The 12196-nt window shown below is 38.3% G+C and overlaps 1 protein-coding gene across 1 annotated transcript in view; it reads left to right on the top strand.

Annotated features, from left to right (window-relative positions):
* The window catches only part of LOC109916135 (nuclear transcription factor, X-box binding-like 1), an 83826-nt gene that overhangs the window by 22558 nt on the left and 49072 nt on the right, over positions 1–12196 (top strand). Inside the window, exons 5-9 of the mRNA XM_048600142.1 lie at positions 3923–4101; positions 4188–4349; positions 6084–6184; positions 7823–7937; positions 11707–11831. Of these exons, the coding sequence (XP_048456099.1) occupies positions 3923–4101; positions 4188–4349; positions 6084–6184; positions 7823–7937; positions 11707–11831 (682 nt within the window). The remainder of the gene's footprint in view (positions 1–3922; positions 4102–4187; positions 4350–6083; positions 6185–7822; positions 7938–11706; positions 11832–12196) is intronic.

Below are 12196 nucleotides of genomic sequence, written 5' to 3'. Positions count from 1 at the left end.
AATTACATGGTTGCTGGCAGAAGGATGGCCTCTGTCTTTGATAACTGGTCACTAATGCACAGACCGATCAGCTAATTGTTGTCAGCTGAATCTCCATTTGTATGTATCCTTGGATCCTGCCCTGCACCACTTTCTATTAATGTTTGAAATTGCAGCAATGTAAAGAGTGCTTACAATGAGTGTCAGGTTATTGCCTTTAGCAATCTTTGTTCTTCAGAATGGAAACTTTCCCACTTCAGTCCACAATGAAAAATAAAAAGATACTATCTTTACAATATGACAAAACTTATCTCAGGTATCTTATAAACATCTCTCTGGACCCATTCTAATGACTGGAAAATATTTGCTTAGTAATCCTGCTTGGAGATTTTCCCCTTAGTTCTCTATGATGTAAATATTCACTTGTTACATGTGAGATTACTGTGCGGAATTGTAATAATCTTTGGAGAGGTTTGATCAATTTGACCAGAAATGAATATCTTTCCAAAGTGAATGCAATTGACAATTTTAAAAATGGGATGCTCTTTGGAGGGTTGGTGTATACTTGATGTGCCAAATGGCCTGATTCCAGTGGTTAAGATTTTTTAAAAGTTTTAAGTATACTAATATTTTTATTTTGACTTAAGAACAACTTAACTATTTCTGTGGTTTGGTTATTACTTTGATTTGATTTGGTATTGTCACTTGTGCCAAAATAGTGAGAAGTGTTGTTTTGTGTGCTAGTAAGACAAATCATATGTTACATAAGTATATCAGAGTAATAGAACAGAAAGCAGAATATACTGTTACAGCTACAGAGAAGGTGCAGAGAAAGATCAACTCTAACTTGTGAGAAGTCCATTTACAAGTCTGGCAACAGGTGGGGAAGAAGCTGTCTGTAAATCTGTTGGTATGTGTTTTCAAACTATTGTACCTTCTGCCGGATGGAAGATGGTGGAAGGGAGTATAACTGGGATGGGAGGGGTCTTTGATTATGTTGGCAGCTTTGCCGAGGCAGCGGAAAGTGTAGACGGAGTCAATGGACTGAAGGCTGGTTTTTGTGATGGACCAGGCTGTCTTCACAAATTCCTGTAATTTCTTGCGGTCTTGAGCAGAACAGTTCCATGGATGCTATGTGACCTGCTGTGATCTCTAGCATTTGTTGTTTTCAGTTGCTATACTGAGCTGTGATGCATCTGAATAGGTTGCTTTCTATGATGTATCTATAAAAATTAGTAACAGTCGTTGTGGACATGCCAAATTTCCTTAGCCTTCCGAGGGAGTTGAGGTGTTGGTGTGCTTTCTTGATTTGTATGGTTTTCATGGATGGACCAGGGTAGATTGGTGATATTTACTCCTAGGAACTTGAAGCTCTCAACCACCTCCATCTCGGCACCACTCTTATAGGCAGGGGCATGTCCTCCACTCTGCTTTCTGAAGTCGATGACCAGATCCTTCATTTCGCTGACATTGAGGAACAGATTGTCTTTACACCATGCCACTAAGCCATGCAGTCTGTCTCGTCTTTGTTTGAGATTCAACCCACTATGGTGGTGTCATCAGCAAATTCGTAAATGCAGTTACACAACTGTGAGTGTGTAAGGAATATAGTCTTGCGGGGCACCAGTGTTGAGGATTGTTATGGAGCTAGTGTTGTCACCTCTCCTTACTGATTGCAGTTGGCGGTCAGGAAGTCAAGGATCAGTAAGCTAACATGCCCCCAATAAGCCATTTTGAGACTAACACAGGAGACGTTTTTTGAAATCAGTTACTGGATGTTTTGTAACCAGCCAAAAATGATTTGAATAAAGTGTAAGCCTCAATTATGAGTCTTTTTAAGAATAAGAAATAATCAGTAAGTGTATTATTAAAGGCTGGACATATAACTAACAGAAATCTGTAATTATATAGTCATAGTGTAATACAGCATGGAAACCGGCCCTTTGGCCCAAACTGGTCCACGCTGACCGTGCTGCTCTCTCAGCTGGTTCCAATTACCCGCATTTGGTCCATATCCCTGTTAAACCCTTCCCATCTATGTACCTATCCAAAAGTTTGTTAAATGTTGCTATTGTACCTGCCTCAACCACTTTCTCTGGCAGCCCATTCCATATTCGCACCACTCTGTGAAGAAGTTGTCCGTCAGGTCCTTCTTAAATCTTCCCCTCTCACCTTAATTCTGTACCCTCTAGTTTTCAATTCCCCATCCCTGGGAAAAAGACTATATGCATTCATCCTATCCGTGCCCCTCATGATTTTGTACACCTCAATAAGGTCACCTCTCATTCTCCTACGTTCCAAGGAATGTTCTATTCTGGCCAACCTCTCCCTATAATTCAGGCCTACTAGTCCCTGGCATCATCCTTGTAAATCTTCTTTGTGCACTTTCCAGTTTCACTATGTCTTTCCTATAAAAGGGTGACCAAAACAGTGCACAATACTCCAAGCGCGGCCACACCAACGACTTATACAACTGTAATATAATGTCCCAACTCCTATACTCAGTGCCTCGAACGATGAAGGACAACATGCTAAATGCTTTCTTCATCACCCTGTCCACCTGTGACGCCGCATTCAATGAACTATGTACTTGTACTCCTAGGTCCTTCCTTCTGTTCCACAACACTCTTCAGGACCTTACAATTTACTGTACATGTCCTACCTTGGTTTGATCTTTCAAAGTTCAACATCTCACACTTGTCTGTATTGAATTGCATTTGCCAATCCTCAGCCCACTTTCCCATCTGATCAAGATCCCTCTGTAATTTTTGATAAACTTCTTCACTATCAACGTTACCGCCTAATTTTGTGTCATCTGTAAACTTACGAATCATGCCTTGTACACTAACATTCAGATTATTTATGTAAATAACCAAGGTCCCAGCACTGTTTCATTTTATAACAATTTAAGATTGTGTTGGTTTCTTACTCTGTAAATACTGATTCCCAAGGAATGTTGAAGCAATTACTTCATGAATGACCTTTTATAGTCTCATCAAACTGGGTAGAGAATAAGCTGTTAAAGTGTTATTAGAAAAATCAGATATGGAAATTTTCAATTAGGCCATTGTGACATTGTATGGAAAAATGCTCACAAACGTAGGAAGCTGTTCGTAGGTGTCAGAAACCAATCATAATTGAACAGACAGTTAAGTTAACCAATTAGTGTTTGACAGTTGGGCTGATTTGAGGTAAGAAAATGACTTAAGGGTATAAGTATGAAGGTTTTGAGGACGCTGATTTGTTAACCTGTTAGACAGTGTTGGGGAGAGGATTAAATCACACTTTGCTTTGGTCAACTATCTGAAAAAGTTGATATGTCTGCATAATTAAGCATTGTCTTTTTACTATTAGTTGGAACATTGTCTTCTATCATTTTAACTTGTTACATTTCTGCCACTTAATGTTTAATAAACCTTTTGAATTTAACATCTGAAGTGTTCAATCTTGTTTTATGGTTGAGCCTTATATGAAACTCTAGAAGCTGATTTGCTTAAATTTTGAGATTTTTATGGTGTCTTTGGTTAATGAAATAAGTTATTTGAACAGTAGTGTGAAGTATGACTTTACCCCTTCATTTGACGTAAATGCAAAATCCTCTGTAACTTTATTAATCTTTTAGCCCATTAGTTGCATAACACTTGATCATATATTTTTTCCAAAAACATATGCAATTTAAATTGATTGTAGTCGTTCATGTATTTTTTCAAAAATGTTTACTTTCTGCATGTCTTAAAAGTTAATAACCCTCTTTTGCTTTTACATTCAATATAACAGCAGATTATTTTTATTGCAGAATTGCTAGTTGTAGTCTTTTTGAAAAGCATATAGTGCCAAAAGAAATGTATAATACAGTGAAATTCACTAAAATTTTATTTTCGGCATATAAAATAAATATTGTTGGAGAACCAGAATTATTAATTTTGCTATTTGGTTTGTTCAGTCCTAAATGCAGGCACCCATATGAACAGTCTCAAACTCCAACAAGGTATTACTGTTACTGTGGAAAGGTTGAAGATCCTCCATCAGACCCTTGGTTGGTACCTCATTCCTGTGGCCAAGTTTGTGACAAAGAATTCAAGCCTTTATGTGGACACAAGTGTCTTCTTTTATGCCATCCTGGTAAAGTGATTTAGAATTAACAAATAGTTTATAACATTGAGTAAAACAATGCAATAAGTCTAACAGTGTTTGCACTTCTGATTTAGGTCCTTGCCCGCCTTGTCCAAAGATGGTCTCCATAACCTGCTACTGTAACAAGGCTAAACCAGTGTCCCGACGTTGCAGTGCTAAGGGGTGGTCCTGTCAGCAGCTGTGCAACCGGCTATTAACTTGTGGGCAGCATAAATGTGAAAATCCATGTCATACAGGTTGGTTAAAACCATATAAATGAGGTTTGTTCAGTTAAGATTTGGACAAATAAATCAAGATGCAGCATGAAGGATTGTATAGACATTGTACAAGTGTGACATTGTGCTTACATCTGGGAATAACTATTTTTAAAATTAACTACAAGGAACATATTATTTGGTGGGGGATAATGGTACTATTGATTTCTAAGGTGTTTCTTCTGTCCTAAACAAATAGGACATATGTATAAAACAGCGTTCTTGGTAATTTTTCACTGTTTATTTGCTGTCTGTTCTGTCTCTTACATTCTGAAAAGACAAATCTCTGGAGAATTATGTAATATTTAAAATTATTTTATGAAGCACGATTTAAATGCAGCAAGGAACAATGTCTCTTTTGAATTTTCTGCTGTCTAAACTGAGATGAGCTAAGCTGACATAACTCCATTGGCTTCAATTAACTCGACAGGTGAATGCAATGCCATCCTGCCTTAAAACCTGAAACTGAATTTAGATTATAAATTCAAGGCACTACAAGATTTTCTGAAAATCTTTCAAATCGTACCTTGATGGCTGTCGTGATATTAATTTCATATGTATGGTCTTGCCAGACTTGTTGAATATTTCCAGCAATGTTTATTTTTATTTTGTATTTCCATTATCAACAGTATTTTGTCAAGTTTTCATCCAAATTATTCAAGGTCGGAAATGTCAGTGTAGGTGTATTGAATCAGTAGCACAGCTTGTCGTGGGGTAAAGCCACCAAAAGCCTCCTCCAGTCTCACTGTTACTGTAAAGTTTCTGTACTTTTTGTGCAGTTATCTGAACTACTTTATTTACTAGAAATGATTTTGTTTTGTGGACTAGTGAAACTATTAAGTTTTCATTCCAAATGTGTAGGCTGGATTTGAACCCAGTTCTGTGTGTTGAAAAGATGAGGAGGTCCATTATACCATTCAAGCCCCCTTGCAACCTTCAGATGCCTACTAAAACCCAGGAACGCAAATATAAAGCTCTGGTTAAATCCTTGAGATATGTTTTGTTAATATGAACAATTGGCAGTTATTAGGTTTCTTTAAATTCTTTTATTATAGTTCCCATTTACTATAGCTTCCTTTTAAGTTCTTTTCTTATAGCTGTGGTATCCTGTAATTGTGGTGAATCTAGCTTGGTACTGCTTTAACTTTTCATGGTTGCTAGATTTAAAATCTTTTTCACTTTTGGGATTTGATGCCGCTGGGAAAATTGTTCTACCATGAGCCCTAGTAGAATTGTACTGTAAAATTATACTGTTCAGAAAATAACTTTTTGTTACTTCAGTTCAAGTATGGTTGCCTGAAACTTGAAGTGCTGTTTATTCTATTTAGCTCCAGAAGTAGTGAAAGTACAATATTCTGTGTTATGTCACACTGTTCTGCATTTATGTCATCTAAAATTTCATAACTTAAAAGCAAAATATTCTGTATGCTGGAAATCTTAAATAAAAACTGGAAGTGCTGGAGAAACTTGGCAGTTACTCAGCATATGCATATTTAATGATTTTTTTCAACTTGCCCCTTTGGCAGAGTGTACCTTTCAAAGTCTAGTTAGATTTTAAGGAGAAATTTGGAGAGAATGAACATGTGATCAAAATTGGGCAACTACACCTCTAATAGGCAGAAAAACGGAGTGCTGTGCCATGATCTGTATATAAACCTTTTTGTGTTTAGAAATATATTCAAAATCGTCTATAACTTGGTTACTTTTTGTTTTTAGGTAATTGCCCAGAGTGTCCCCGTGTCAGCAGACAACGGTGTTTATGTGGGAAGGAAACAGCTGAGAGGCTGTGTGCTAGTCCGCAGTGGCAGTGTGAAAAGGTAACCTGAAGTAACAATAGATTGGCTAGGTAGATCAACTGAATTAATAATGGTCTTTGTAATCATTGACCCATAATCAATTGTTGAAATCCATCAGAAAATTGGAAATTAAAGACAGACATTCACTGGAAAGAGATAAGATCCTACTGAGTCGATCGCAAATTGGTTGATAATCCAAAGCTACTTAACAGTATGAGTGTAAAATTGCTGTGGGATGGGAATAATATGTACAATTAATCAGTTCAGAACTTGGGCTATGCAGTTGCAAACTTCAGAAATTTTTTTGTAATATGCAGCCTCCAGTGATTTATTTTTACCACTGGGGGCTGCTGCTTCTTCACCTGTGAAGTGCCAGTTTTAGTTAAATTGACTGACTGAAAACACTTTGCAGATATCGTCAACATTTCGACAATGTGCAACCAGATTACTCTCTGATGCTCACCTGCTCTGTGACCATTTCTTTCAGCCTCTACTATACTTTAGCTAGCTACTTCCGACATGGTTCCAACTTCATGTCTCTGACCCAGGCATGTGTTCTGTTGTGCCAGACTTTAAAGAATTGTGATCCTAGGTGGCAGTGTTGTTATTTTTGAGTGCTGCTTGCTACTATTGTGCCCTGCATCTTAGGCCTGTTCAAATGTCAGTATTAATTCTGTTATCTACCTTCTCTTATCTAAGAACAACTTGTAGTCATTTACAGAGTGCTTTTAAGTTACCACATGTAATGTTAGGTCTATTAATATAAAGTTCAAGGGCTTAACAAGGTTGATGCTGAGAGGATGCTTTCTCTTGTAAGGGAGTCGAACCAGAGAGCACAATTTGAAGATAGAAGAGGGCAGTCAATACTGTGCATAGCTCTGCCAAGCTTTGTTAACCCAATCATTTGGAGGAGGAAGAAATGTTTTTGAAAATGGTCAAACTGAAATGATCCTACTTACAATTTAGCTTCAAAAACAAAATTGGAAATAGCTGGGAAAACTCAGGTCAGACAGCAAGAAAGCCGAGTTAATGTTTTAGGTCCAGTGACTTTTCTTCAGAACAGTTCTGAAAAAGATTCACTGGCCCCAAAATGTTAAGTCTGCTTTCTCTCCACAGATGCTACCTGACTACCTTGGATTTTCCAGCTATTTCTGATTTCCAGCATTCACAGTTCTTTTTTTTTTTGCAGTAGGTTAGCTTACTGGTTTCCACTTTGTAAACTTCTCAAGGATTTTTTTTTTATCTTTCATTGAAGGGTTGTAGGCATTGCTATCTGGATCAGCAGTTATTGCTCATCCCTACTTACCTTAAAGATAATGGTGATGTGTTGTCTTCTTGAAATGCTGCAGTGGGTTTAGGAACATTCACAGTGCTGAAAGGAAGGGGGGATTACAGGACTTCTGACACAGTGAAGGAGTAACAGTTATAGTTTTAAGTCAGGGAAATGTGTCTTGGAGGGGGATCTTGAAGGGAGCTGTGATCCCATGGTCTGCTGCTTTTGTCCTCCAAGGTGATAGAGATTACGGGTTTGGAAGGTGATGTTGAAGGAACTTTTTGTTAACATGTACTGCAGTAACTCTCAATGTTAACATAAATAATTTTGAGGATTTAAATGTCAGTAAAAATTGTATTTGTAATTCATAAAATTATTGCTTTTAGGTGTGTGGAAGAACTCTAACTTGTGGTAATCATACATGTGAGCAGGTCTGTCACCGTGGGACTTGTGGAAATTGTCCTCGATCAGGATACAGGGCTTGTCCCTGTGGGAAGTCAAGTATGTGTACACATATCATTCATCTATCTAAAATTTTTTGTTTATTTAAAAAATATTTGCTGTCTGTACTATCTTGTTTTCAGTATTATGCTTTTGCCTCTTTTTTAAAAAAAAAAAATCAATGTTATGTTCCAAGTTATTTTGTTCACAATTAGAATGCAGGGTATCTCACTATCATTCCAGGTTCCCTGTGCTGTGGTAATTTAATCCTGTATCACTGCGTCAGCTGCAGAGAAACTGCAATAATCCATCCACTACCTAGTACGTTTTCAAATTTCTAATAATTATTGCAGTTTGTCAGCAGGGCTCATTTGGTGGCACACTTTCCTTTAAAGTTCCAGGTTCAAAATTCTTTTGAAGGCTTGAGCCAAAAAACCAAGCAGATGCTCCAGTGGTGTTTGCACTGTCAAAAGTGTTGTTTTTTAACCAAGATTCTATCTGCTTGTTTGGATGGATACGAAAGATCACACAGGATCATTTTGAAGAATAGGGCGTTACTCTTAGTAGCTGGGATCAATATTTCTGCTTCAGCCAACATCACAAAGACATCTTATTTGGGCATTATGCCATAGCTGCAACTATTCATGTTATACATTAATGATCTGGATTAAGGGACTGAGGGCATGCTTCCTACGTTTTGGAGCGAAAGGTGGTGTGGAGAAAGCAGGGAGGTTGCACAAGGACTTGGAAAGACTAGAAGAGCGGGCAAAAAAGTAGCGGATGGAATACAATGTGGGAAAGTGCACTTTGATCGGAAGAATAGAGGCGTAAACTCTTTTCTCAATGGGGAAAGGCTTTGGAAATCTGAAGTACAAAGAAACTTGGGAATCTTAGTTCAGGATTCTCTTAAGATTAGCATGCAAACTCAGTTAGAGTTTATGAAGGCAAATCCACTGTCAGAATTCATTTTTGAGAGGGCTAGAATGTGAGAGCAGAGCTGTACTGCTGAGGCTGTATAAGGTTCTGGTCAGACTACATTTGGAATATTGTGAGCAGTTTCAGGCCCCATGTCTAAGGAGAGATGTGCTGGTATTGGAGAAGGTCCAGAGGACGTTTACAAGAATGATCGTGGGATGAAAGGCCTGTCACTTAAGGTGTGGTTGAGAACGCTGGCTCTGTACCTTGATTAAATTTAGAGGAACGAGGGGGGACCTCATTGGAGCTTAAAGAATACTGAGAGGCGTGGAAAGACTGGAACTGGACAAGGCGTTTCCACTAATGTGAGAGACTAGGACCTGAAGAGTCAGCCCCAGAAAAAAATGGGCTAATTCTTTAGAACCAAGTTGAGAAGGAACATGTTGCCTCTGCAGGCTGTAGAGGCCAACTCATTGAGTGTCTTTAAGAATGCAATAGGTTCTTGTGAGATAGTGGGATAGCAGTAAATCACTGGCTGGTAATGCAGAGGCCCTGGCTAGTGTCCTGGGGAAATGGGTTCAAATCCTAAGACAGCACCTGGTGATATCAAGAAACGGTTGGAGGCACTGGATACTGCAAATGCCACGTGCGCCAGTATTCCTGCTATAATGCTTAAGATGTAGAACTTTGTGGGAAGCTAGAGAGGTGATTGCTGGGTCCCTTGCTGAGATATTTGTATCATTGATACCCAAAGGTGAGGTGATGGAAGACTGGAGGGTGGCTAATGTGGTGCTGTTAGTTAAGAAAGGTGGTAAGGAAAAGCCAGGGAACATAGACCTGTGAGCCTGATATTAGTGGTGGGTGCATTGTTGGAGGGGATTCTGAGGGACAGGATTTACATGTATTTTCTTTAAAGGCAACGAATGATTAGAGATCGTTAACTTGGCTTTACGTGTGGGAAATCAGGCCTCACTAACTTGATTGAGCATTTTGAAGAAGTGACAAAAGATTGATAAAGGAAGAGCAGTGGACATTGTCTAAATGATGTTCACCAAAGTTCCTGCATGGTAGAATGTTAGACAGGTTAGATCACATGCAATCTGGGGGAGCTAGCCATTTGGACACAAAATTGGTTTGAAGGTAGGAAGCAGGGTGATGATGGAGAGTTGTGTTTCAAACTGGAGGCCTGTGATCAGTGGTGTGCTGCAAGACTTGGTGCTGGGTCCCCTGCTTTTCGTCATTTATATAAATGATAGAGTCACAGGTAGATAGGATAGTGAAAGTGGTGTTTGGTTCATTTACCTTTATTGAACAGTGCATTGAGTATACGAGTTGAGTAATCATGCTGCAGCTGTACAAGACATTGGTTAGGCCACTTTTGGAATACTGTGTTCATTTCTGGCCCCCCTGCCACAAGAAAGATGTTACACTTGAAGAGGTGAAGAAAAAATTTAAAGGTTTTGCCAAAATTGATGGTTTTGAGCTATAGGGAGAGTCTGAATAGGCCGGGGCTATTTTCCCTGGAGTGTTGGAGGTTGAGGGGTGACCTTCTAGAGGTTTTTAAAATCACGTGGATAGGGTGAATACCAAGGTCTTTTTTCCAGGGTAGGGGAGTCCAAAATGATGGCATAGGTTTAAGATGAGTAGGGAAAGATTTAAAAGCAACCTAAGGGGCGACTTTTTCACACAGAGGGTGATGTATGTATGGAATGAGTTGTCAGAGGAAGTGGTAGAGGCTGGTAAATTACGATATTTAAAAAGTATCTAAAGTTTATTTTTTACCTCCAGCCATCCATGTATATGGCGTAATATGCTCTATAGAACCTGATTTCAGTTCAGTAATATTCTGTAGAAAAGTTGGTCTTTGTTTTGGGCAAATATCAGACCACCTAAGAACTGTGAAAGCATTTCACATCCAACCAAGGTCGTGTGAGATGAACTTGTGCATGAGGTTTCTCTTGACACTTTGAGCAGTCTGGTTGGGTTACAAATTCTGTGTTTATATAGTTATAGTAGAAAATGGGCTATTTGCAATGGGCATCACTGAAACGAGAGCTATGTTGCTAAAGCTTTCCATCTTGCACAATAAATAAGTTTTTCAGTCCTTGTGCAAATTGATTAAGCACAGCATCACAAAGTTGAGCATAATTATGTGCTCTACAACAGGGTGCTTCTGATATAAAAAGTTCTAACTGTCTTCCCCAGCTTTGTCCATTTTTATCTATCCAATTTTTGATCCAACATCCCCACCAATGATTACTCTTCCTACCCTGACACTGTGGGATGAATTCCATGCAATGTTGACTGATATTATACAAGTTTATTTCTCCATGTACTCCCTTGAACCATCTCTTATCTTTGTGTTATGCTTGTATAATTTTATGCATTGTAAAACTGGGAAAATCTGAAATGATGATAATATTCAGTTTTAACTTCGTGTTTGATATTCTTACCACGGACTGTTTCTTTCCCTAATCACTGTTATGGGTCGAACCAGATTGTTCACAGCTTCAACATCCAATTTGGCTCAGAGTTGAGACTGTAAATTGCTGCATTCATTCTCCTTGCTATTCTGCAAATGGTAGACTTATTAGCTCCAAGATTTATCTGAGTACTTCATATTTTCTAGTTTTCTACAAGGACTGCATGAGGCTTTGCAAGCCTTTCAGAAACCGAAGAAAATATCAGTTATATTGTCCTGTGCCTTGCAAAATCCTGTAATTTGACACAAGTCATTGAATTCTTTAAACTTCTCAAGGTTAGCAGAATTTGTTTGTTTATTTCTGTTTACCTCAGAAGATTTGTTTACACAGAATTGCAAAAATTCAAAATTCCTTAATACTTTTTATCTGATTTACATTATTATTTTTGTGGTAAAATCTAGAAACACTAAAGTATTTAATACTTTATCTAGAGTCTGCACTGCCCTGTACAGAGGACATACCAACTTGTGGTGATACTTGTGACAAACCATTGGCATGTGGCCTTCATAGATGTTCAATGCGTTGCCACCGTGGACCTTGTGAAACCTGTAGACAGGTAAAAGCATGCATCAACTTGTTGATTGTAATTTTATTTATTATTTATGTGGAAGTATCTTCATGAAATATTTTTTATGAACATGAACTTTGGGAAAGGCTTGCTGTCTTCTCCCTTTCTGCCATAAGTATTTTCCAGCATCAATTTGATCTTAATGTGATTTAAGTCTTTTTTTTCATTCACAGGATGAATTGCCTGTGCTTAATTGTCCTTTAGAAAGTGGTTCTAAGCTGCTGCCTAGAATTGCTGTAGCCCATATAATGCCAGTGCACCCATGACTAGGAATGATGTTAGAATGATTTGACCCAGTGACAGTGAAGGAACAGATATTATAGTTCCAAGTCAGGATATTGTGTGCAAAAACA

This window comes from Rhincodon typus, chromosome 1 (assembly GCF_021869965.1).
Source record: "Rhincodon typus isolate 14 chromosome 1, sRhiTyp1.1, whole genome shotgun sequence".
Taxonomy (NCBI): domain Eukaryota; kingdom Metazoa; phylum Chordata; class Chondrichthyes; order Orectolobiformes; family Rhincodontidae; genus Rhincodon; species Rhincodon typus.
The sequence above is the reverse complement of the archived record's forward strand: the minus strand, read 5'-3'. Positions and strand labels throughout refer to the sequence as shown.